The sequence below is a fragment of the Oncorhynchus mykiss genome, chromosome 6 (genome assembly GCF_013265735.2).
Source record: "Oncorhynchus mykiss isolate Arlee chromosome 6, USDA_OmykA_1.1, whole genome shotgun sequence".
Lineage (NCBI taxonomy): Eukaryota > Metazoa > Chordata > Actinopteri > Salmoniformes > Salmonidae > Oncorhynchus > Oncorhynchus mykiss.
The window spans coordinates 26,502,944-26,530,920 of NC_048570.1; the positions used below are offsets into that span (position 1 = coordinate 26,502,944).

Consider the following 27,977-nt stretch of genomic DNA (forward strand, 5'->3'; position numbering starts at 1 on the left):
TACTAGCTTGGTCACTGACAGAGGTTAACAGGTATTTGTACTAGCTTGGTCACTGACAGTGCTTAACAGGTATTTGTACTAGCTTGGTCACTGACAGAGGTTAACAGGTATTTTTACTAGCTTGGTCACTGACAGTGCTTAACAGGTATTTTTACTAGCTTGGTCACTGACAGTGCTTAACAGGTATTTTTACTAGCTTGGTCACTGACAGTGCTTAACAGGTATTTTTACTAGCTTGGTCACTGACAGAGGTTAACAGGTATTTGTACTAGCTTGGTCACTGACAGTGCTTAACAGGTATTTTTACTAGCTTGGTCACTGACAGTGCTTAACAGGTATTTTTACTAGCTTGGTCACTGACAGTGCTTAACAGGTATTTTTACTAGCTTGGTCACTGACAGTGCTTAACAGGTATTTGTACTAGCTTGGTCACTGACAGTGCTTAACAGGTATTTTTACTAGCTTGGTCACTGACAGTGCTTAACAGGTATTTGTACTAGCTTGGTCACTGACAGTGCTTAACAGGTATTTTTACTAGCTTGGTCACTGACAGTGCTTAACAGGTATTTGTACTAGCTTGGTCACTGACAGTGCTTAACAGGTATTTTTACTAGCTTGGTCACTGACAGTGCTTAACAGGTATTTGTACTAGCTTGGTCACTGACAGTGCTTAACAGGTATTTTTACTAGCTTGGTCACTGACAGTGCTTAACAGGTATTTGTACTAGCTTGGTCACTGACAGTGCTTAACAGGTATTTGTACTAGCTTGGTCACTGACAGTGCTTAACAGGTATTTGTACTAGCTTGGTCACTGACAGTGCTTAACAGGTATTTGTACTAGCTTGGTCACTGACAGTGCTTAACAGGTATTTTTACTAGCTTGGTCACTGACAGTGCTTAACAGGTGTTTTTCATAAATACATGGTTCTTAAAGCATACTATCAATCAATACTTTATAGAATAGGCAGGCAAGTGATATTGAACAAACATTCTGAAAAAACAACAAAAACAAACATATCAAATACAAATCAACATTGCATTTCCACAGATTCACTTTTTGCACTTTAGCAGATAGAAAACGAAGACCCGTGTCATGTAATAGCTGACTCCGCTCCCCCGTAAAGTAGTTTCACAAAGCTTGAATTGCTGTGGTTGAGTGGAAAAAGTAGGCACCACCATCTGCACATACACAGCATTGATCAAATAGCACCTGGTGCAGAGAGGTTGTTAGGGGCAACCTTCTATCGAGCATGGCTGTCAGTGTCATAAGAAAATAAACAGCAGTGTGATTATAGGAAGCCTGGTGTCTCGGCGACCTTTAACTTCAGACAGCTCGTGAAAAGAGAGAAGAAAATGGAGGAAAAAGAAGCAGTTTTTTTTGGGGGGGGGGGGGTGAAGGTTCTCCCTGCTGCCATGTATTGTGCATGCTTTGTGTCAAAGGTGTTCAGACTGAGGGGAGTGAGGAGATGAATGGTTTATCCATCTCCCTTGACTTCTGCACATTCCATCAGCAGACAAGCTAAGATCTAAGAGTCAATATTTCAGATTACAGTAATGTTTTAGCTCTAGACACGATCAAAAATGTATAATATTAACAACAAAAACATCACAACAATACAAAAAGTGCAGCAATGAGACAAAGGAAGATATAATTGAATTTGTTCAGCTGAAAGTTCTGTTGTAATACTGACCAGAAAGACAGGCTATGGAAGGACAATAACTAGAACTCACAGCTGTTTTAAAATCATACAAATACTGCAAACTGACTTAGTGAGGTAAAAACGTAATCCGAGTTCCTTCAACAACACTATTTTACAGCCTCGAAAATGTAAAAACATTTGTGAAACCTTCCATGTACTTATATGATGGAAGAAAAACAATAACCAATGTACTATAGTTAAATACGCCATGTGTCTTTGACAGTGATCTAATGCAATGGCTCACTTCTTGGAATCAGAAGTGATTCTTCTTGTCTGGTGTCAAACCAAGAATGCCCTTATACAGTACGATATTTAAAAAAAGGACCTAAAAGTGTTATTTGGCTGTTCCTATAGGATACCTCTTTTTGGCTCCAAGTAGAACCCTTTCGGTTCTAGAAAGATGGTTCTAAATGGAACCAAAAAGGGTTCTCCAATGAGGACAACCACAGAACCCTTTTGAAAACCTTTTTTCTAAGAGTGTAGATACATCAAATGCCACAAGAACACAATCCACAGCTCCTCTTGTACAATTAAAAGCCCAAATGTAATCAAAGACTAAACTTAAATTGTGTGTGTGTATATATATGAGTTAACAATACATTAGGAACACCTGCTCTTTCCATGACAGACTGGCAAGGTGAAAGCTATGATCCCTTATTGATGTGACTTGTTAAATCCACTTCAATTAGTGTAGATGAAGGTGAGGAGCCAGGTTAAAGAAGGATTTCTAAGTCTTGAGACAATTGAGACATGGATTGTGTATGTTTGCTGTTAATGGAGTGAATGGGCAATACAAAAGTGCCTTTGAACTGGGTATGGTAGTAAGTGCCAGGTGTACTTTTTCATGCTCAACAGTTTCCTGTGTGTATCAAGAATGGTCCACCACCCAATGGACATCAATCCAACTTGACACAACTGTGGGAAGCATTGGAGTCAACATGGGCCAGCATCCCTGTGGAACGCTTTTGACACCTTGTAGAGTCCATGTCCCAACAAATAGAGGTTGTTCTGAGGGCAAAAGGGGGTGCAACTCAATATTAGGAAGGTGTTCCTAATGTTTTGTACACTCAGTGTATATACAGAAAAACATCAAGAACTCTCTAAATTCACTTGACTCTTCCTTTAAAAAAATGAAAAGATTGCATATTGCGTAGGTAATACAAAACAAAACATTGAGTGCTATTTCTTTTTTTTCTTTGAATGAGGTGGCAGAGCGGTTAAGTATGGATGAAGATGGATGGAGTGTTTTTGACCACCAGCTTGCAGTTAAGTCAGGGAGACGGGACCACAATAGATGAAGCTTTGTTGGTTGTGATGGTTGGTCTAGGAGCTGAGGTGGATCCTACTGCTCCGCTTCTCTCCTCCCTAGCTCAGCTGACAGTAGAGCTTAACCCAGGCTGGTGATGTTGGACCTACCACCAGGGGGCGCCGCAATGCGCTGGGTGTTGCGGCGGGGAATGTTATCATCAACTTGTGCACCTGGGCATGAGAGATAAGAGAAAAGAAAGTCAGTTACACTACATGACCAAAAGCGATTAGGCCTGGCTCGCACTTTGCGTTCCAATTCATCCCAAATGGGTTTGAGGTCAGGGCTCTGTGTAGGCAAGTCAAGTTCTTCCACACTGATCTCGACAAACCATTTCTATATGGATCTTGCTTTGTGCATGGGGGCGTTGTCATGCTGCCACAAAGTTGAAGCACAGAATAGTCTAGAATGTCATTGCATGCTGTAGCATTAAGATTTCCCTTCACTGGAACTAAGGGGCCTTGCCTGAACCATGAACCAGCCCCAGACCATTATTCCTCCTCCACCAAACTTTGAAGTTGGCAATATGCATTGGGGCAGGTAGTGTTCTCCAGGCATCTGCCAAACCCAATATGGTACAATTTCAGCCCAAATGATAATACTTGTGTGCTTACACATCTTAGTATTATGCTATTCCTACTGGTATTCCACGTTGAGCTGTACTGACCAGACAAGCTGAAGCCAGACTGGTGCAGGTTACGGACGGGCTGGGGAGCCTGCTGCTGCTGTTGCTGCTGCTGCTGCAGCTTGGTTGGAGAGGTCTTCACCGAGGTGACCGGGGTCATGACCTTAGGTGTCACATTCTCACACACTGGCCCGTCATAGAGACCCCTGGGGACCCCACTCAGCTCCGTCAGCTGGGAGGACAGAAAGACAGACGAGATAACAGCATCAGTTCGGCTGTTCAAGTTCATCACTGTCAGTGAGAATGGTAATTAACAATCAACAATCTTTATTCTATTCAATGTCCGTTTCACTGCACTATAGACTCACCCTGCTGCGAGCCTTTATCCTCCTGTAGACATGGTCAGGGAAGGGCTTACGGCTCACATAGCGCCCACAGCCCTCAGTGGTATGGAGGTTGCCCTCTTCCAACACTATTTTGCCCTGGCTGACCACCACCAGGGGAGCTCCACGCACCTCGGTGCCTTCGAAGATATTATACTCCACAGCCTGCAAAAGAAGAGCTCTGATGAGAAGAGTTTCAAATAGACTGACAAAGTACAAGAGGGCAAATCACAGAGAAAGACAGCACTTACTCTACTTTCACATGCACATTGCAAACCCCAAAAAACATTTCAAAGATTTGAGGCCTTTTTCCATATGAACTTTAGTCTAGGCCCTTATATATTCAATGAATCGTGCCAGCATGGTAACTGTGGCATTCAGCTGACATCATCAGGAGAAACTAGTGCTGATGTAACCAGCTAGCTCCTCTAAATGAAAGAAAGCGGTGACTCATTGAGGGATAACTCAGGCCCTGTCTGCATGAGCTGTTCTTTAACAAGTCATTTCAGGTCAGTAGATTTTACTTAATGGTTTGTTTCAACGCTTCGTAGGAAAAAGGCTTCAATGTTTCATATGAAAATGTGGAAGAATTGTTTGATCCAAACTGAGTCCTACATACAGTAGGTGGGACTAAAACCATGTATAAACACCATGGTTATGATATGGTTAGTACAGTGTGGGTTGGCCAGGCTCTCACCAGGTTGTGACTCTTGGCAGAGATGATCTTGCTGACGTCTGGGTCCCAGAGGACCAGGTCGGCGTCAGAGCCCACTGCAATGCGGCCCTTTCGGGGGTACAGGTTGAAGATCTTAGCTGCGTTGGTGCTGGTCACAGCCACAAACTGGTTCTCGTCCATTTTTCCAGTCACCTAAGGGAATCAGAAGAAAAGGCATTGTCACTTCCTGACTAACAAGACAGCTGCAAACGTTCACTTGAACAACTGAGAACCCCTTGATGACATGAATGACTGCGGCACAAACTGGGAAAGTAAGTTAATTCTACAAAATCTATATCTATTTACATAGACAGGATCAATTTGAAAGAAGCATGTTTGATTGTGGTATGTTTGATTGTAGGAAAACCAGCAGAAAAAGGTCAGTAGAATGTGCCTCACCACACACTTGTCCCAGATGAGGGAGAGTCTCTCCTCAGTGCCGTTGGTGCCTTCTGGGATGAGGGTGAAGTTGTCTTTGCCCACAGCACGCTGAGAGGTGTGGAATGTGCAATGAGCACTACCAGTCACCTGCAGGTCACCACTGGAGAGGAACAAAGGATGGAGGGAGAGCGAGAATGAGACACTCCACTCAAAGGTCTTACGTTTGCATGTTTTGTCTTGAGTAATATGACTTTCCATGGGCCTCTTATCAACTGTGCGTACATTTCTTTAAAAAATTCTCCCTGACTGTCTAGTTTTAATTTCTGTGATTATTAGTGAGCTGGGAACAGTCAAGAAACTGTATGAATGTTGGTCCATTATCATTTTCTACACAGTTTTCATTGGATTAGTCATCTTAAAGTATACAGAGTTCGTTCTCCACGCCAAAAATGTATAAAACGTTGTTGTTATTGTTTGTACTAAAACCACCGGCGGGCCGGATTGGACCCCCTCGCAGGCCTTATGTTTGACACCCCTGGTATAGCATCTGAAATTAAAAATAGGCTTGGCTACGATGTCGTGCTCCTAATCCTATCTCACAAAAATACTGTAGCCTACCCGTACTGTCACTTACTGTCGAGGTTAACGGCCTATTTACTTTTGAGCATGCTTGGCTATTGAATGAGCAATTGATAAATGGTAGCCTACTATTTCTTGTGTAATGGGAATAATTCAAACCAGTTATGTCAGAAAAGGAGAGACATGTCCTGCAATTTGATTATGATTTAGGCCTATATAATAAAATTAAAATAAACATATTAGATGCTATGCGATCTCCTCTTAGGGACTTTAGCATAGTCATTTGGATTGTTTTTCTTTACTATTTAAATCAACTGAATAGTAAAGTGTGAAGAGTGGCAAAGACTGCCCGAGAGAATGGGCACGGGGGGAATTCATGTTCAAGTCTTAAAAAGTAGAAACATCAAGGTATTTGCGTGGAGATACACACACTTTTCAAAATCGATAAATAACAACCTTTGTGGGAAAACTGGACGTTTTTTTAACCTTTAATAAATGAAGCCCCAGGAGGCTAGAATGACATATCACCTTCTGGTGGAGGATGTGTGTAAGTAACACATGATTACTGCATATATCTGTGTTAAGTAGAGGTACATAGTGTAAATGGAGCACCTACCAGGAGAGCAGTGAGTTGAGATAATCAGGGGTGGTGGGGTCAGGGCTGAGGGGTGGGGAGGTGACGAAGGCAGCTGCCTTGGCCCAGTTCTTACTCCAGTAGTGGGTTCCGTCCGTGCCCAGGCTGGCAGAGATAGGCTCTCCATACACCACAGCACCTAGAGTAGCACAGAACACAGCAAAACACCAGGACAGAGGGCTTGTGCCCAGTCTCCAAAGCAGTACTGATTTACAAGGGGAATCATTTATATGCGATTTGACATTTAGTGTACCTTAAAACGGACGGGTAGCCTAGCAGTTAGGACTGCTGAGCCAGTAACCGAAAGGTTGCTGGTTAAAATCTCTGAGCCGATTAGGTGAAAAATCTGTCAATGTTCCCTCTTAACCCTTATTGCTTCAGGATCGCCGTCAATAATGGCTGATCCTTGGCTCTGATCACACTCTCCAGGGGTTTCTCAGGGGCAATGGGGTATGCAAAAAAAGAATTTCCAATTCGCACGTGTGAAATAGGACAAATGTAAGCACACACATTACTATTATTAAACAGTAGTTACGATACACAAACCACAGAGAGCAATCAATAGAAAACATGTTACAGTAGTCCATCACCACACTTCTTTCTCTTTACTATTACCCTTTTTCCTGGCCAGGGCGATGACATCAGCAGCACTCTTGCTCATCACCTTGGTGATGTAGAGGGGGCAGTTGGTCTGATTGGCCACAGTGACTGACCGGTTGACTGCTTCTGCCTCCACCTACACAACAGAGACAGACACAGAGAAAGGGAGTTCAGGCCAGACTCATTGACCTTCATGTTGAGTTACGGACTTCTTCACTGCTGCAGCATTTACCAAAATGCTGAGTAGGCATTCTGGAGGAAGCAAGCATAGGAATAGAACTCAAGAGACTTGACTCTCACATTCGCTGTTCAGTTACTTCTGTAGTGAGTTCTGTTAAAGTTTGCTTTTTAACAACCAAATCTCTAAATAGCATGTCATAGAAAACTCCAGACACTTATTTTTGCAATTTAACTTTTTATATTTTTTATATACTGAAACCAGCGATTCACTTTCTCTTCCTTGTTGTGGAGTACAGGGGCCCCCTGAAAAAGCATGAACAAAGGCTCCAAAAACACAAAAATAAGTCATTTTAGAAAACGCAAACGCTCCCAGTATAGTCATGCAGGTCTTTAGATGTTGTACACATTAAATCATGTAATTCTGAACTTTATCCGCAATGGTATATTCCATTTCATTGCGACTCAAGCTTTTCCCCATCCAGCATTTCCATTCACTGTGTAACCTGCTGCTAGAATGAACGGAGAGGTATAGCTCGAGTCGCAATAAAATGGAATATAATGTTGCGGATAAAGTTCGGAATTACAATTTTATGTGTACAACATCTAAAGACCTGCATTACTATACTGAGAGCGTTTGCGTTTCTAAAATGACTTATTTTGGTGTTTTTGGAGCATTTGTTCATGTTTAATTCGGAGCACCTGTACTGCGCAACGAGGAATAGAAAGTGAATTGCTGGTTGTGGTACATTTCAAAAAAATGTTTTCGTTATATCGCGCAAAAAAAAGTGTCTGGACCTCCGGAAGCCCTGAAGCCCAAGGCAAAAAAAGAAAAAGAAGACTCTTGGAATCATCTAGTTTGAACAATTTAGTAAAAAAAAAAAAAGTTGTTTGAACAAGATACAAAGAGGTACTAAGTTGTTTTAATGACTTATTATCTCGTTTGAACGACTTAATTGTTATCTTGTCTAATTAGGCCTCATTTGTTATGCAGCTTGTCAGACTGTGTAATGGTTGCTGCAGCCATTCATTCACTGATTTGATCGATTGAAATGATTATTAATTGACAGTTCTTTGATAGCCTAAAGCAGGGCTGCTTTTGAATGCCAGAGCATGTAAGTGGACAAATGTGGAGCAAGGAGCAGAGCGTAATTCGAACAGATAAAAAAAAAAAAATGATGTTGGCCTTCTCTCCTGCTCCAGTGTCGCTGTAGCCTTCTCTCACTCTGCAATTTCGCTCTGGTACTGCTCAGCAACAAACTCTGGGCCTGCTCTGTCTAGCATTTTTTGTTTCTTTATCACTATTCTTTTAATTAGGACTACTCAGTTGTAATTATTTAGTCTACCCCACCCACAGTAAATCTATTTAATATTCTACTTTCTGTAGTTTCTATTTTGAAGGACTTCAAATATATTAAGGCTGTTTTAGGTGGACAATACATAAGCTACTGTAAAATGTATTTAGGTTTTTCTTGGAATAGACACCCCATAATATAAATCAATTTAATAAAGCAAAAATATCTGAAAAAAATAACTAATGGCCAGTATCAGCTTCTTTTTTAAATGAGAATAAACAATAGAAAACTGCAGCGGTCAAATGATTTGCACACAGAAGCAAGCACCAATAAGCTTCATATGAGCATTGAGCATTGGATATTCGCTCTACGAATTAAATATCATTATTACTATTATTATTATAAAATAAAAATACACATGTAAAAGCTTAATTACATAAAGGAATATTACTGGGAATATATACATAATATAAAGAAGAAAAAGGAGAATGGAATATACAGTGCCTTGCGAAAGTATTCGGCCCCCTTGAACTTTGCGACCTTTTGCCACATTTCAGGCTTCAAACATAAAGATATAAAACTGTATTTTTTTGTGAAGAATCAACAACAAGTGGGACACAATCATGAAGTGGAACGACATTTATTGGATATTTCAAACTTTTTTAACAAATCAAAAACTGAAAAATTGAGCGTGCAAAATTATTCAGCCCCTTTACTTTCAGTGCAGCAAACTCTCTTCAGAAGTTCAGTGAGGATCTCTGAATGATCCAATGTTGACCTAAATGACTAATGATGATAAATACAATCCACCTGTGTGTAATCAAGTCTCCGTATAAATGCACCTGCACTGTGATAGTCTCAGAGGTCCGTTAAAAGCGCAGAGAGCATCATGAAGAACAAGGAACACACCAGGCAGGTCCGAGATACTGTTGTGAAGAAGTTTAAAGCCGGATTTGGATACAAAAAGATTTCCCAAGCTTAAAACATCCCAAGGAGCACTGTGCAAGCGATAATATTGAAATGGAAGGAGTATCAGACCACTGCAAATCTACCAAGACCTGGCCGTCCCTCTAAACTTTCAGCTCATACAAGGAGAAGACTGATCAGAGATGCAGCCAAGAGGCCCATGATCACTCTGGATGAACTGCAGAGATCTACAGCTGAGGTGGGAGACTCTGTCCATAGGACAACAATCAGTCGTATATTGCACAAATCTGGCCTTTATGGAAGAGTGGCAAGAAGAAAGCCATTTCTTAAAGATATCCATAAAAAGTGTCATTTAAAGTTTGCCACAAGCCACCTGGGAGACACACCAAACATGTGGAAGAAGGTGCTCTGGTCAGATGAAACCAAAATTGAACTTTTTGGCAACAATGCAAGAGCGTAATGGCGTAAAAGCAACACAGCTCATCACCCTGAACACACCATCCCCACTGTCAAACATGGTGGTGGCAGCATCATGGTTTGGGCCTGCTTTTCTTCAGCAGGGACAGGGAAGATGGTTAAAATTGATGGGAAGATGGATGGAGCCAAATACAGGACCATTCTGGAAGAAAACCTGATGGAGTCTGCAAAAGACCTGAGACTGGGACGGAGATTTGTCTTCCAACAAGACAATGATCCAAAACATAAAGCAAAATCTACAATGGAATGGTTCAAAAATAAACATATCCAGGTGTTAGAATGGCCAAGTCAAAGTCCAGACCTGAATCCAATCGAGAATCTGTGGAAAGAACTGAAAACTGCTGTTCACAAATGCTCTCCATCCAACCTCACTGAGCTCGAGCTGTTTTGCAAGGAGGAATAGGAAAAAATTTCAGTCTCTCGATGTGCAAAACTGATAGAGACATACCCCAAGCGACTTACAGCTGTAATCGCAGCAAAAGGTGGCGCTACAAAGTATTAACTTAAGGGGGCTGAATAATTTTGCACGCCCAATTTTTCAGTTTTTGATTTGTTAAAAAAGTTTGAAATATCCAATAAATGTCGTTCCACTTCATGATTGTGTCCCACTTGTTGTTGATTCTTCACAAAAAAATACAGTTTTATATCTTTATGTTTGAAGCCTGAAATGTGGCAAAAGGTCGCAAAGTTCAAGGGGGCCGATTACTTTCGCAAGGCACTGTATATGAGAAGCCTCCAATTAAAAAATACATGGATACTATTTCAAAACATTTTAAAAAATGTCTTACAGTGTCTATTATGCATTATTATTATTCTTTTGATTGGAGAAAGAAAACAAGTAAATGGCCAGTATGGTGCAATAAACTTTAGTTAACAATTTAGAGAAAATATTTACAAAATACAGTGCATTCGGAAGGTATTCAGCCCCACGAATTTATCCACATTTTGTTACGTTACAGCCTTATTCTAAAATTGATTAATTTGAAAAAAATGAAATATTGCAATTACATAAGTATTCAGACCCTTTACACAGTACTTTGTTGAAGCACCTTTGGCAGCGATTACAGCCTCAAGTCTTCTTGGGTATGACGCTACAAGCTTGGCACACCTGTATTTAGGGAGTTTCTCCTATTCTTCTCTGCAGATCCTTTCAAGCTCTGTCAGGTTGGATGGGGAGCGTCGCTGCACAGCTATTTTCATGGCTCTCCAGAGATGTTCGATCGGGGTCAAGTACGGGCTCTGGCTGGGCCACTCAAGGACATTCAGAGACTTGTCCCGAAGCCACTCCTGCATTGTCATCAAATCAAAATCAAATGTATTGGTCACATACACGTGTTTAGCAGATGTTATTGCGGGTGTAGCGAAATCCTTGTGTTTCTAGCTCCAACAGTGCAGTTATATCTGACAAGCAACCATCTAACCATTTTACAACAATACACACAAATCGAAGTAAAGGAATGGAATTAAGAATATATACATATTTGGATGAGCAATGTCAGAGCGGCATAGACTAAGATACAGTAGAATAGGATAGTGTGGTGCCAGGAAAATAACCTCTTATTCAAACGTCAACAAAACAAAGGAGCCGATCATGGCCCTCACCTCCCTGTAGGCTGTCTCGTGATTGTTGGTAATCAGGCCTACTACTGTTGTGTCGTCTGAAAACTTGGTGATTGAGTTGGAGGTGTGCGTGGCCACGCAGTCATGGATAAGCAGGGAGTACAGGAGGGGGCTGAGCACGCACCCTTGTGGGGCCCCAGTGTTGAAGATCAGCGAAGTGGAGGTGTTGTTTCCTACCTTCACCACCTAGTGGCGGCCCGTCAGGAAGTCCAGGACCCAGTTGCACAGGGCGGGGTTCAGACCCAGGGCCCAAAGCTTAATGATGAGCTTGGAGGGTACTATGGTGTTGAATGCTGAGCTATAGTCAATGAACAGCATTCTTACATAGGTATTCCTCTTATCCAGATGGGATAGGGCAGTGTGAAGTGCGATGGCGATTGCATCGTCTGTGGATCTATTGGGGCAGTAAGCAAATTGAAGGGGGTCTAATGTGCCAGGTAAGGTAAAGGTGATATGATCCTTGACTAGTCTCTCAAAGCACTTCATGATGACAGAGGTGAGTGCTACGGGGTGATAGTTATTTAGTTCAGTTACCTTTGCTTTCTTGGGTACAGGAACAATGGTGGCCATCTTGAAACATGTGGGGATAGCAGACTGGGATAGGGAGAGATTGAATATGTCCGTAAACACTCCAGCCAGCTGGTCTGCGCATGCTCTGAAGACGCGGCTAGGGACGCCGTCTGGGCCGGCAGCCTTGCGAGTGTTAATACGCTTAAATGTCTTACTCACGTCGGCCACGGAGAAGGAGAGCCCACAGTCCTTGGTAGCAGGCAGTGGCACTGTGTTATCCTCAAAGCGGGCAAAAAATGTGTTTAGCTTGTCCAGAAGCAAGACGTTGGTGTCCACGACGTGGCTGGTTTTCCCTTTGTAGTCCGTGATTGTCTGTAGACCCTGCCACATACGTCTCGTGTCTGAGCCATTGAATTGCGACTCCAATTTGTCTCTATACTGACGTTTTGTCTGTTTGATTGTAAGAAACACATAAAAAAACAAAATACTAAAAAGTTGCCTAGGGGCTGGAAGCATGGCGGCCCTATCTATTGGCGCCATGTGCTTAGGGTCGTTGTCCTGTTGGAAGGTGAACATTCAGCCCAGTCTGACGTCTTGAGCGCTCTGGAGCAGGTTTTCATCAAGGATCTCTCTGTACTTTCAGTGGCAGGGACTGCTCTGTTAATCTTTCCCTCGATCCTGGCAAATCTCCCAGTCGCCTCCACTGAAAAACATTCCCACAGCATGATGCTGACACCACCATGCTTCATCGTAGGGATAGTACTCCGCTAATCTTTCCCTCGATCCTGACTAGTCTCCCAGTCCCTGCCACTGAAAAACATCCACACTGCATGTTGTTGCCACCACCATGCTTCACCGTAGGGATGGTGCCAGGTTTCCTCCAGATGTGACGCTTGGCATTCAGGCCAAAGAGTTCAATCTTTGTTTCATCAGACCAGAGAATCTTGTTTCTCATGGTCTGAGAGTCCTTTAGGTGCCTTTTGGCAAACTCACAAAAGTGGGCTGTCATGTGCCTTTTACTGAGGAGTGGCTTCCGTCTGGCCACTCTACCATAAAGGCCTGCTTGGTGGAGTGCTGCAGAGATGGTTATCCTTCTGGAAGGTTCTCCCATCTCTCTGTCAGTGTTTATCGGTTTCTTGGTCACCTCCCTGACCAAGGCCCTTCTCCCCCGATCGCTCAGTTTGGCTGGGCGGCCAGCTCTAGGAAGCTCTGGCTTGGTTTTTGCTCTGACATGCACTGTCAACTGTGGGACCTTATGTAGACAGGAGTGTGCCTTTTCAAAACACCCAATCAACTGAATTTACCACAGGTGTGCTCCAATCAAGTTGTAGAAACATCTTAAGGATTATCAAGGCTTTCGACTCCGTCAATCACCTCATTCTTATCGGCAGACTCAACAGCCTTGGTTTCTCAAATGACTGCCTCGCCTGGTTCACCAACTACTTCTCAAACAGAGTTCAGTGTGTCAAATCGGAGGCGTGCTGTCCGGACCTCTGGCAGTCTCTATGGGGGTGCCACAGAGTTCAATTCTCGGGCCGGCTCTTTTCTCTGTATACATCAATGATGTCGCTCTTGCTGCTGGTGATTCTCTGATCCACCTATATGCAGACGACACCATTCTGTATACTTCTGGCCCTTCTTTGGACACTGTCCAAACTGAACTCCAGATGAGCTTCAACGCCATACAACACTCCTTCCGTGGCCTCCAACTGCTCTTAAATTCAAGTAAAACTAAATGCATGCTCTTCAACCGATCACTGCCCGCACCTGCCCGCCCGTCCAGCATCACTACTCTGGACGGTTCTGACTTAGAATATGTGGACAACTACAAATACCTAGATGTCTGGTTAGACTGTAAACTCTCCTTCCAGACTCACATTAATCATCTCCAATCCAAAATGAAATCTAGAATCGGCTTCCTAATTCGCCACAAAGCATCCTTCACTCATGCTGCCAAACATATTCTCATAAAACTGATCATCCTACCGATCCTTGACTTCGGCGATGTCATTTACAAAATAGCCTCCAACCCTCTACTCAGCAAATTGGATGTAGCCTATCACAGTGCCATCCGTTTTGTCAGCAAAGCCCCATATACTACCCACCACTGCAACCTGTATGCTCTCGTTAGCTGGCCCTCGCTTCATATTCGTCGCCAAACCCACTAGCTCCAGGTCATCTAGTCTTTGCTAGGTAAAGCCCTGCCTTATCTCAGCTCACTGGTCACCATAGCAGCACCCACCCGTAGCACACACTCCAGCAAGTATATTTCACTGGTCACCCCCAAAGCCATTCCTCCTTTGGCTGCCTTTCCTTCCAGTTCTCTGCTGCCAATGACTGGAACGAATTGCAAAAGTCACTGAAGCTGGAGACTCATATCTCCCTCACTAACTTTAATCAGCTGTCAGAGCAGTTTACAGATCATTGCACCTGTACATAGCCCATCTGTAAATAGCCCACCCAACTTTGCTTTATCTTGACCAGGTCGCAGTTTTAAATGAGAACTTGTACTCAACTGGCCTACCTGGTTAAATAAAGGTGAAATAAAGAAATATATATATTTTTTAAATTACCTCAATTGCTGCTGCAGCGGGGAGATTACCGAGAGGTGGGGGAGGGGCAGAACGAAGAGGCAGGAGATCGGGCACAAGTGATGGGTGCACACACACTCAGCCAAGCGGGCACAAACAGGGAAGTCGATAAAAATCAAACAAAAGTCGCTGAGGCAGCCTTAATAAGTAGCTACATTTGTCGCTATACTCTTTTGTCAATAAAAGTCACTGGAGGGGTCTGAAAACTCGTTAAATCTAGCTGCAAAGTTGGCAACACGGGATGAGGAGATATGAATGGGAACTAAGTTACAGTCGCTCATCCAATCGTAGCAGTAGGATCAAGTTATAACCCGTCTATTTCTTGACAGAGAGCTGAACTGGCCAATTGAGTTGTTTCGAGTTTCGTCCTGGCAGCTGAGTTGTTTCAAGATGCGGCCTGACAGCTAAAAACAATAAAGAATGATTTTGTTATCAACATTTTCAAATTTAATGAAATACAATATCGGCCTACTTTACCGGCAAAAATTGGTATCGGAATCAGCCCTAAAAAAAATCCACATCGCTCGTTCTCTAGTGTATTCTCTCCAGCAGTGAAGTGTAGGCATATGACTATGTAGCCTTGTGACACTGTCCTACTGGACTCTGTGCCGGTCCCTAATGTATGTTGAAATCTCATTATCTTCCTGCAGATGACAGTATTGTGTCATGACCTGAGGGCCTACTTGTTTTCATTCTCTCACCGGTCTTTATTATAATAATAATATTTAATTTGTAAAGCGCATTTCCCATGCTTAATGTGCATGTAAAGCTTATTGGCGTTTGCTTCTGTGCGCAAATCATTTGACTGCTGCAGTTTGAGATGATTTATTCCCTTTTATTTATGAAAAGAAGCTGATACTGGCCTTAATTATTTACGGTTTATTTCTGATATTTTAGATGAATTAAATTGATTTATTTATATTATGGTGTTCCTATTCCAAGAAAAACGAAAATACGTTTTACAGTCACCTATGGATTGCCTACCTAAAACATCCCTGAATACATTTAGTCATTTAAAATAGAAACTACATATCCTAATGTTAAAGTAGAATATAAACTAGATATAGGCTACTCTGGGTGGGGTAGGCTAAATAATTACAACCAAATAGACCTAATTAAAAGAACAGTGATGAAGGAAACAAAAAATGCTAGGCAGGGCAGAGCGAAATTGAAGCGGGAGAAGGTACACACCATTTTTTAAATCTGCTCAAATTACGCTCTGCTCCTCGCTCAACACTCGCCCACTTACATGCTCAGGCTAAAGCAGGGCTGCTGTTGAATGCCAATCAAAAAACTGTCAATTAATAATGCAGCAACCATTACACGGTCTGACAAACTGCATAACAAATTAGGTCTAATTAGACAAAACAACATTCATATATTTTTTTTACTAACTTGTTCAAACAAGATAATTAATAGAGTCTAAGTTCTTATTTTATTTTGCCAAGGGCTTCAGGGCTTCCATTTGGACCCATCTATAACATGAGATTTACATTAAAAATGTAGATTTGGTTGTAAAAAAGCAACATTCTCCTGTAAAATCATATAGCCACTTTCTTGCTTTCCATGTAAAACAACCAAAGGAACACTTCAAGTTCAAGTAGAAGACTAATAGAAGCACAGCACTTGGCCAGAGGTCGTAGTTACCTCCTCCGGGCGGCTCAGCACGTGACCCTCAGGGCCAGTGATGCCCAGCTCCAGGATCTTACGCTGCTCCTGCAAACACATCAGACAACAGCTTTAGTGGCTTGGCCTGTGGAGACAGCAAACTGGGACAAGGTGATAGGATTTATTAGAAGTTCTGTTACCTCGGCAATGATGTCCCCGTTCTCTGCGTGCACCTGAGCAATTGCTCCCAAGTTTCTGATGACATTGAACACCTCGTACATCTACAGGAAGAGGAAAGCATCCTTTCAACACAGGCCAGGGAACAAGGGGTTTTAGCAACGAGGACATTTACAATGTGTTTTTTGGTGGTCCAAGCTTTAGTGGAGATCTTTGTCAGAGCAAGACATGTTGGATGAGAATGTTAAATGTATAGATTAATTAATATACTCTACTTCTTTAGGTTGACCACATGGTTCAATCAACTAGGAATTGACAGCTGCAATAGGCCACAGGAAACTGTCAGGCAATCTTTCAGCACGTGTTACAAGAGTCATCCCCAGTGGCAGTCCTAACCACTAACCGGCCTGTGCTGAGTGGGAAAACTCAATACAGTGCCATTAACAAAGATTTCCCAGAAATACATGTGCAACGTGAGAGAGATCAATCACCCCACAGTAAGACAATCCTTTATCTAGCAGTCAGATAGCAGTAGATATTCCAGAGGAGGTGAAGAAGGCTTCAATAATCTCATAATTGTTGGAGCAGTGTTCCGCATAAATCCATGCAAATCCCCCATTGACATAAACTACTTTTTACACGTACTAATCTCAAATTAGGTTTCAGCCTTCAAAGAGTTTCTAAGCAATGGGTAACACTTTACTTGACACGCAGTGCCATAACATGGTCATAACCATTAACTAATGTCATAACAGCTGACATAACTTGTCATAACCCATATTTACACCTGTTGTGACATATATTGCATTATTTTATGGCTGGTTATGACACTTACATAAGAGTGTCAAAACCCACATTTATTCAAACTAGTTTTTTTCCCTGCCAAGAAGTTCCCTTTCGTTTTAAAGTTTGTTTCTTAAATCCTTTGTTGTTGTTGTAATAAATGATTTATAGTCATGCTTTATTCATCATATTTTAAATAACTTTATGACCATACTGTGTCACTTTACTTGGACTAAGAAAATACACTTTATTACACTGTCAAAAAGCATTATGACCTTAATAATCATACAAGCCAGATAGGCCTATCTCGTACACGCCCTTATATCAGTCATCAGTCAAAAAGAGGGTGTCTTGTCCAGCTCCTGAAATCTGTTCCTGCATTCATCTCAGTCATCAGCAACAGAGCATTGGGGTAAGCTGCATGTCTGACATCAATGTGTACACAATTACAATGGTAATTTAATATGGTCAACAACAAAAATATAGATAACATAAAGATACTGTTGACACATAGACTATGGTGTAATGGAATGTTTTTGTTTTGTGGGTTTTTAAACTCTTATGTAGGTGTCATAACCAGCCATAAAATAACACAATATATATCATGACAAATCTAAATATATGTGTCATGACAGTGTTTCTGAACATATTATAACAGGTTATGACATGGTTATGACGCTGGATGTCAAGTAAAGTGTTACCAAGCAAGATCATACAGAATATAATTTCATGCAATGCATTTACGCAAAGTGCAATGCAATCACAACTTTAAATGCATGCACAAGCCTCCACAAATGTTGACTCCTCCATCCGTCGCCAGTAAATCATACCAATCTGAAATGCTTCAAATCGTACCTGGGAGTCGGAAAGTTGGAAAACATCCTTATAAGCCAAATAGACCAGGAAAGAGTTGACACCTAAAGATAGAAAACTTATGAGCAATAGTAGCAATAGACAAAGGGAGAGGAAAGGACAGTCACAGGAAGGAAATAAACCACAAGGAGAGTCTTAGTAGAAATCATAGCTCCCTCACCCCAACTGACATTCGTGAATGGGTGACAATGGTTTGTGTTAGTTGCGTACCGTGGTCCTTCACCAGGCTCTCCATCTCCTCCTGCATGCCCTTGTGCCAGTTAGTGATGTCCACATGCAGGGAGTAGTCACAGCAGGACTTGCTGTCGGCCCATTCCCTCCACTGGTTGAACGCTGCCACCAGGCTCACACCAGGTTCTGGAACCACATGATCAACTACAGACAGACAGACACACACACACACACAGACCATTGTCATTGAAACCACCTTAGCAGTAACATTATCACGTTTTACAGAAGGCATAATGTTCAAAACCATGAGGCAACATGAACATCTGCAAAGGGTAAATTAGTAACAAATGTTTTGGCTGGTTGATATCAGTATTTCAGAATCTAGGGGTGTCTGTAAAGTGTCATTGGGGATGAAGCATTTCATTAGTACATACCTATCATAGTGGTTCCCCCAGCCAAAGCAGCACGGGTGCCCTGGTAGAAGTCATCTGCTGACAACATGCCCCTGTCTGGCATCTGGAAGCGTGTGTGCACATCTATGCCCCCGGGCATCACCATGCGTCCATGGGCATCAATGATCTTCACCCCACCAGGAACTATCAAGTTCTCTCCAATTTGCCTGAGGAGAAGAAATGTATTGAGAGGGAGAGACCAGAAATGATAAAAGTCATTACAAAATAAGATTTTAAAAAATCCCCATATATACAGTATCTACACTGGTCAAAAAAATAAAGGGAACACTAAAATAACACATCCTAGATCTGAATGAATGAAATATTCTTATTAAATACTTTTTTCTTTACATAGTTGAATGTGCTGACAACAAAATCACACAAAAATTATCAATGGAAATCAAATTTATCAACCCATGGAGGTCTGGATTTGGAGTGACACTCAAAATTAAAGTGGAAAACCACACTACAGGCTGATCCAACTTTAATGTAATGTCCTTAAAACAAGTCAAAATGAGGCTCAGTAGTGCTTGTGGCCTCCATGTGCCTGTTTGACCTCCCTACAGCGCCTGGGCATGCTCCTGATGAGGTGGCGGATGGTCTCCTGAGGGATCTCCTCCCAGACCTGGACTAAAGCATCTGCCAACTCCTGGACAGTCTGTGGTGCAACGTGGCGTTGGTAGATGGAGCGAGACATGATGTCCCAGATGTGCTCAATTGGATTCAGGTCTGTGGAACGGGCGGGCCAGTCCATAGCATCAATGCCTTCCTCTTGCAGGAACTGCTGACACACTCCAGCCACATGAGGTCTAGCATTGTCTTGCATTAGGAGGAACCCAGGACCAGCATATGGTCTCACAAGGGGTCTGAGGATCTCATCTCGGTACCTAAAGGCAGTCAGGCTACCTCTGGCGAGCACATGGAGGGCTGTTGCGGCCCCCAAAGAAATGTCACCCCACACCATGACTGACCCACCGCCAAACCGGTCATGCTGGAGGATGTTGCAGGCAGCAGAACGTTCTCCACGGGGTCTCCAGACTCTGTCACGTCTGTCACATGTGCTCAGTGTGAACCTGCTTTCATCTGTGAAGAGCACAGGGCGCCAGTGGCGAATTTGCCAATCTTGGTGTTCTCTGGCAAATGCCAAACGTCCTGCACCTGTGGACGGCGGGCCCTCATACCACCCTCATGGAGTCTGTTTCTGACCGTTTGAGCAGACACATGCACATTTGTGGCCTGCTGGAGGTCATTTTGCAGGGCTCTGGCAGTGCTCCTCCTACTCCTCCTTGCACAAAGGCAGAGGTAGCGGTCCTGCTGCTGGGTTGTTGCCCTCCTACGGCCTCCTCCACGTCTCCTGATGTACTGGCCTGTCTCCTGGTAGCGCCTCCATGCTCTGGACACTACGCTGACAGAAACAGCAAACCTTCTTGCCACAGCTCGCATTGATGTGCCATCCTGGATGAGCTGCACTACCTGAGCCACTTGTGTGGGTTGTAGACTCCGTCTCATGCTACCACTAGAGTGAAAGCCCCGCCAGCATTCAAAAGTGACCAAAACATCAGCCAGGAAGCATAGGAACTGAGAAGTGGTCTGTGGTCACCACCTGCAGAACCACTCCTTTATTGGGGGTGTCTTGCTAATTGTCTATAATTTCCACCTGTTGTCTATTCCATTTGCACAACAGCATGTGAAATGTATTGTCAATCAGTGTTGCTTCCTAAGTGGACAGTTTGATTTCACAGAAGTGTGATTGACTTGGAGTTACTTTGTGTTGTTTAAGTGTTCCCTTTATTTTTTTGAGCAGTGTATATAGCCAACAATGGTGCTCGAACTAATAAGACTTACTTGATGACTCCATCCTCGATATAGATGTCAGCAAGGAAAGACTGGTCATCATTTACAATCTTTCCACATTTGATAAGGAGACGATCACTCTGTGAGAAGAGACAGAATTTAATTTGTGACTTAATTGTGTTAACAGCAGTGAGCACCACAACCCATTGATGATAGATTTAAAAAGCATACTTCATATTGGACAAATTTGGCATGAAAGGTAAGCTAGCCAATACTCAACCCCAGCACATCCATCCAGGAGAGCATCAACAGAACCTAACTGAATAGAAGCACATCAGAGGCATACCATAAGGGACTAAAAAGCTCCACACAAGGATAGAGTCCGTAGTATGCATTCCTGTATAAAACAGCACTAGGGCTTGGCCAAGACATGGCCATTGTCTTGTCTGCCAAGAAACCCCAACCAACAATGCATAAGCAGAGGTAAATCAGAAACAAAGTAACACCCAATTGTATTCAACAATATATTTTTAAGTGTTTTATCTAAATGGAAAAATTCAAACAAAAGGACACACACAGGCTTATGGCCACAATTTTCTTTATTTTTGTGATCCTTCTGCAAAGTTATCTTCTTAAGCAACGAGCTGTTTCTTTCTCTGTCAAACCCGCGATGCAGTTAAGGGGAATTCCGACACCTACTCAGAATGTCTCTACACTGAATATACAAAACATTAAGAACACCTGCTCTTTCCATGACAGACTGACAAGGTGAATCCAGGTGAAAGCTATGATCCCTTATTGATGTCACTTGTTAAATCCACTTCAATTAGTGTAGATGAAGGTGAAGAGCCAGGTTAAAGAAGGATTTTTAGGCTTTGAGACAATTGAGACATGGATTGTGTATGTTTGCTGTTAATAGGGTGAATGGGCAAGACAGATTTAAGTACCTTTTGAACAGGGTATGGTAGTAAGTGCCACTGGTTTGTATCAAGAACTGCAACGCTGCTGGGTTTTCACACTCAACAGTTTCCTGTGTGTATCGAGAATGGTCCACCACCCAAAGGACATCCAGCCAACTTGACACAACTGTGGGAAGCATTACAAGCATGTTGTATGTGACAAATTGCAGAGTTCATGCCCCGACGAATTGAAGCTGTTCTGAGGGCAAATGGAGTGCAACTCAATATTAGGAAGGTGTTCCTAATGTTTGGTATATCATGTGAGTACAGAAAATGTACAAAAAAAAGTATGCACTCAATACTGTAAGTCACGCTGGATAAGAGCGCTTGCTAAATGACTGAAATGTAAAAATTAGTACAAAGATTAGGCTAATGCCCAACAGAAAGGCCTTAAAGCAACCACTACTAAGACAACACTTGGCTTCTCCATTTTTACTAGGCTATTGGCCATATATTTCATATAGAATAAGGCTTTATGTGTTAAGTCATGACATATTCCACCCTGATCACAAACAGCTCAGATCTTGAGGGGTAGCCTAGTTCAGTCTGAGATGCAGGGCTGTGTAGAGTAGAGCATGGCTTAATGGAAGACCAGGAGCATCCACTTAAGAGTAGGACAAATAATCCCATTTCCATCTGAGGAGAGCATTCTACTGTTGGCTCGGGCTGGCCTACTTCTCATCAGGCCTTCTCATCTGGCCTTCCTCTGGGAGTGTGGATTGAGTAGCTACCTTAATGAGGCCAATAGAGGCTCATCCTCTCTCCAGACCATACAGCAGTCACAAGATGTAGAGTGTTAGTATCCCCTAGCTAGCACACTGACCTGAGCACTTTCACAATCAGACAGTGACCTATAGCCTACCACTAATAGTTGTGGTGGTCGCACAGAAGACTGTACAGGCCTCACAAAACTGCATTCTTCCAGCATGATCTAACAGTCTATTATCTTCAAATGGGTCAGTTGACTTCAGATTAGACCACATTTATGCACTCAACCAGATAAAGGAAAATAACAGGCCTGAGTGCAGGGAATAAGGCAAATTGGTTCCAATATCCTGTTTCATATGTCTATGATAAACCATGAGTGATCTTGTCTTATCTTTTATCTGTTCACCATCCATAGTAGAGGTCGACCGATTATGGTTTTTCAACGCCGATACCAATATCGATTATTGGAAGACCAAAAAAAGCCAATATCGATTAATCGGCTGATTAAAAAATATATATATATATATATATATATATATATATTTGTAATAATGGCAGTTACAACAATACTGAATGAACACTTTTATTTTAACATAATACATCAATCAATTTAGCCTCAAATAAATAATGAAACATGTTCAATTTGGTTTAAATAATGCAAAAACAAAGTGTTGGAGAATAAAGTAAAATTGCAATATGTGCCATGTAAAAAAGCTAACGTTTAAGTTCCTTGTTCAGAACATGAGAACATATGAAAGCTGGTGGTTCCTTTTAACATGAGTCTTCAATATTCCCAGGTACGAAGTTTTAGGTTGTAGTTATTATAGGAATTATAGGACCATTTCTCTTTATACCATTTGTATTTCATATACCTTTGACTATTGGATGTTGTTATAGGCACTATAGTATTGCCAGTGTAACAGTATAGATTCCTTCCCTCTCCTCGCCGCTACCTGGGCTCGAACCAGGAACACATCGACAACAGCCATCCTCGAAGCATTGTTACCCATCACTCCACAAAAGCCGCGGCCCTTGCAGAGAAAGGGGAACAACTACTTCAAGGTCTCGGAGCTAGTGACGTCACCGATTGTAACGCTATTAGTGCGCTCCCCGCTAACTAGCTAGCCATTTCACATCGGTTACACCAGCCTAATCTCGGGAGTTGATAGGCTTGAAGTCATAAACAGCTCAATGCTTGAAGCACAGCGAAGAGCTGCTGGCAAACGCACGAAAGTACTGTTTGAATGAATGTTTACGAGCCTGATGCTGCCTACCACCACTCAGTCAGACTGCTCCATCAAATATCAAATCATAGACTTAATTATAACACACAGAAATACGAGCCTTAGGTCATTAATGTGGTCAAATCCAGAAACTATCATTTCGAAAACAAAACGTTAATTCTTTCAGTGAAATACGGAACCGTTCCTTATTTTATCTAACGGGTGGCATCCCTAAGTCTAAATATTGCGGTTACATTGCACAACCTTCAATGTTATGTCATAATTATGTACAATTCTGGCAAATGAATTCCTTTGTTAGGAATAAATGGTCTTCACACAGTTCACAACGAGCCAGGCAGCCCAAACTGTTGCATATACCCTGACTGCTTGCACGGAACACAAGAGAAGTGACAGAATTTCCCTAGTTAAAAGAAATTCATGTTAGCAGGCAATATCAACTAAATATGCAGGTTTAAGAATATATACTTGTGTATTGATTTTAAAGAAAGGCATTGATGTTTATGGTTAGGTACACATTGGTGCAGCGACAGTGCTTGTTTCGCGAATGCGCTTGTTAAATCAACACCCGTTTGCGAAATAGGCTGTGATTCGATGAGAAATTAACAGGCACCGCATCGATTATATGCAACGCAGGACAAGCTAGATAAACTAGTAATATCATCAACCATGTGTAGTTAACTAGTGATTATGTTAAGATTGATTGTTTTTTATAAGATAAGTTTAATGCTAGCTAGCAACTTACCTTGGATTCTTGCTGCACTCGCGTATCAGGTAGTCAGCCTGCCATGCAGTCTCCTCGTGGAGTGCAATGTAATCGACCACAATGGGTGTCCAAAAATGCCAATTACAGATTGTTATGAAAACTTGAAATCGGCCCTAATTAATCGGCCATTCCGATTAATCAATCGACCTCTAATCCATAGTGATATCTTTATTATAGGCCTATTAGGAAATAAGATGGAATCAGCACCTAAAACAAGGATGCAATCAATGCAAACATTCATGATAGTGATTGATTCCACTGGCTATTCACAAGATGGAAACATTGAGTACAGAAAATAATCAATAATATCAATAATATCAATAATAAACTATGCAAAACACTGACTTACTGTGTTTTTATGTCTTGCCACTGGATCTCTTTATAAATACCTCACAAACAGAATGACTTCATGAGTCTCTGTCCCCCCTAACAGCACCAGCGGAGGTTAAATGAACTAGGCTTATTTCTATACATACAGTATCTCTGAGACTGACAACCTCAAGGGCAAGCATAGAATGTATTTATTTCATGGACAAGATGTTAACAATAAGCCTATGCTATAATTGTGGAAAATCTGAGAACTCCATGCTGTGCAAACGCTTGACACAGTGATGAAGTGAGAGGGAAATTAAATGCAACTATTGCACTTAATGGCATTTATAACAGGCCACACTAATGCATTATGACTAGTCAGGTAAGGGTAGGGGGCAGTATTTTCACATCCGGATGAAAAGCGTGCTCAAAGTAAACTGCCTGTTACTCAGGCCCAGAAGCAGAGGATATGCATATCATTGGTAGAGTTGGATAGAAAACACTCTAAAGTATCTAAAACTGTTAAAATTATGTCTGTGAGTATAACAGAACTGATATGGCAGGCAAAACCCCGAAGACAAACCATAAAAATGTTTTAAAAATTCAGCCTACCACTGTTTCCAATGGCTTTCATGTTTATTATGAGGCAAAGTCTTCTCAGATTGCAGTTCCTAGGGCTTCCACTAGATGTCAACCGTCTTTAGAAAGAGTTTTAGGCTGGTTTTTGGAAAAATGAACTAGAAGTTGTAGTTTTTCTAAGTGGCTCCCATTTTGGCTGTAGTGTTTCCATGCGAGTGGATGAAAACACATTCTTTGTTATTTATCTCTGGTAATGAACATATTATTCTCTGTCTTAAATTGTATTGTTTATTTACGTATTAGGGTACCTGAGGTTTGATTATAAACATTGTTTGACTTGTTTGGATAAATTTATTGGTAACGTTTAGGATACATTTTATATGCATTTTGAAGGAGGGAAACCGGTGGATTATTGAATGAAGCGAGCCAGCTAAACTGAGTTTTTATGGATATAAAGGACTTTATCAAAGAACAAAAGGACCCTTTGTGATGGCACTCCAAAAGGTCCCAGTTACAACAGAAGAACATCTTCAAAGGTAAGGCATTTATTATATCGCTATTTCTGACTTTCGTGTCGCACCTGCCTGGTTGAAAAATGTTTTTCATGCTTTTTGTATGCGGGGCGCTGTCCTCAGATAATCGCATGTTGTGCTTTCGCCGTAAAAGCCTTTTTGAAATCTGACACAAGCGGCTGGATTAACAAGAAGTTAAGCCTTATTTTGATGTATAATACTTCTATTTTCATGAATGTTAAATATTTACACTTCTGTAATTTGAATTTCGCACTGTGCAATTTCACAGGATGTTGGCCAGGTGGGACGCTACCATCCCACCTGCCCATAAAAAGTATCCTGCCCATAAGAAGGCATCCTCCTGCCTCGTGTACAGTGAGCCCACTTAAATGCTGAGCTGGATGGGCTCTGTGGATGGATGAGTAATCTTTGTGACACGGGAAATGATTCTGTACCAAACACTCTCTTGGAAATATTTAGGCTACACCACACACATTGGTCAATTGGTCCAGGTCAGGGATGGGCAACTTTGATGGGGGTGGGGGCCACAAAACAATCTAAACTCAGGGGCCGCAAACCCACATCCATACTCACACATGCAGTCAGAGCCACTCTGTCAATGCCATGTACATTAGCAGCATCCCATAACTTCTCTCTTTGCATTTGGTGGGCTGAGAGAGGAGTGCGCAAGTAACAGGGCCAAGGCCTAAACCCTAGGATGCTTCAGTAAAAAAGTGTTTCACATGGAAGATGTGAGTCAGCCACACCACAATGAGGTGGTGCCACTGGTACAGTTGATGGGAAAACATCACATTGCTCTGTCCCCATTTTAAAGCCACAACACACTGATTGAGCCGTCTGTATGCAATGCCTGAGATGTCAGGTGCTTAGATAAGTCTGCTCCAGTTGTGAGGGAGAGCCGACAGCTGCCTGAAAATACCTCCCCCAATCCCAGTTCCCTTCCATGCTGCCCTTGCATAAACAAAAAAGGAACAGATCTCTAGAATAATTTTATTTCAATAATTCATATATTTTTGACAGGAACGCACGCAAATGTGTGGTTTGTGTTATTTGATTAAAGACATAAATGCCTAAATGTCATTACTGCATGTAGAGTATGGCAGCATACAGACAAAAGCTAGGCCTTCACAGCAGGTAGCCTAGTGGATAGAGCGTTGGGCCAGTAACCGAAAGGTTGCTAGATCGAATCCCTGAGCTGACAAGGTAATAATCTGTGTTTCTTTCCCTGTAAAAGGCAGTTAACCCACTGTTTCTAGGCTCTAATTGTAAATAAGAATGTGTTCTTAACTGACTTGCCTAGTTAAATTTAAAAAACAGTTTACAGCAAGGATGGACTTAATCCAATGACCTACTTTTCATTAAAGGTTTTTGCCCTTTTAACGACTAAGGTTATGACCCCCTCCCTAAATGTCATCATGGCAAATCAACCCTTTGCTGTCTTGACGAATTGTTGTGACAAATACATATGTATTCAATAAATGAATACATTTTCCCCAAAAAACATTGTATTATTGTTGCTGGGATTTTCCCCACATTTTAATTTATATTGTGGTATCCCCATAGTCTATAGCTACAGTATTACCAATAAGGCATTACAAGTATATTAGAATCAATCTGAATATACGGATGGAAAATATAAAAGATTTGTCCCAATCATCCATTCTTGTTCCTGATCCTGTCGGCTGGGCTAAATCATTTAACATGGTAGGATATGGAATGGCAAAAAAAATAGCATTCACACAATAAGATGAGCGTCTTGACGATTATTCCAATGACATGAGCGCATGAACTGGAGTTCCAATTATGAACAATTACCCTGCCTTTGTTGATTGCAAAGCAAGTGGTGACATTACACTGGTATGAATGCCCCCCCCTCCCATCCTCCTCCTTAGATAGCGTGATAACTACAGCTAGCACAGTCTAGCTGTCTAATCCCTACGGCTAGTTTATATCATAGGTATAGATTTTTACACAATATTGTTAAATTATGAGCATTTAAAACACTACTCACTGTAATGCGAGGTATATTTTTCTTTCCCTGGTATCCGGACATCTTAGCGGCGCGTTGTCAGCGTCCTCGATTATGTCTGTCAACTCACTGATGTTAGCTAGACCGCTAGCAATGAAAGGGATGGATGCTCAGATGCGTTGAGACCAGTCGACGCCCAGACAAAATTGTGTCTCCGGCTATCGCCTGACTAAATTCGTGAAATAGCTCAATCCGTTCCAACTAGGCTTGCTGAATGAATTTAAAAGGTCTGACAGGCTTTCCTCACGTTCCAATGCTGCGCCAAGCCTGTCCAGCAGTCACCAAGCGATAAGATAAACGGTGATGAGGGCCACGGTCACCGTGCATGCGCAATGCCCCACCCTGCCTCTCCACTCACCTGCTGCAGGCCAAGTCTGGAGGCTGGATGGGAGGCTAGGAGTGACACTGATGCTTATTTGACTTGTCTGAAACAATGCAACTTCCTTTAATTAGAAAGGACAAGCAAAGTCG

The 27,977-nt window shown here is 42.1% G+C and overlaps 1 protein-coding gene across 1 annotated transcript; it reads right to left on the reverse strand.

Moving 5' to 3' along the window:
* On the reverse strand, nt 1-27,889 carry dpysl2a (dihydropyrimidinase like 2a). The gene is made up of 14 exons (XM_021605900.2): nt 27,489-27,889; nt 20,431-20,519; nt 18,568-18,752; nt 18,173-18,337; nt 17,945-18,006; nt 16,330-16,410; nt 16,169-16,237; nt 6,940-7,060; nt 6,307-6,463; nt 5,130-5,271; nt 4,713-4,883; nt 4,001-4,180; nt 3,675-3,864; nt 1-3,180 (listed from the first exon to the last, which is right to left on the reverse strand). Exons 1-14 carry the CDS (start codon nt 27,528-27,530, stop codon nt 3,089-3,091), a joined length of 1,746 nt encoding a protein of 581 aa, XP_021461575.1. The 5' UTR covers nt 27,531-27,889; the 3' UTR covers nt 1-3,088.
* Nucleotides 27,890-27,977: the final 88 nt, after the last annotated feature.

Excerpts from the sequence above, each read along its gene's own strand:
- dpysl2a (XM_021605900.2), bottom strand. The coding sequence starts at position 27,530 with ATGTCCGGATACCAGGGAAAGAAAAATATACCTCGCATTACA. Across the intron at positions 5,272-6,306 it reads CTCAACTCACTGCTCTCCTG|TGGTGACCTGCAGGTGACTG; the intron begins GTAGGTGCTCCA and ends GTTCCTCTCCAG. Across the intron at positions 3,181-3,674 it reads GTCTGGCTTCAGCTTGTCTG|GTGCACAAGTTGATGATAAC; the intron begins GTCAGTACAGCT and ends TCTCATGCCCAG.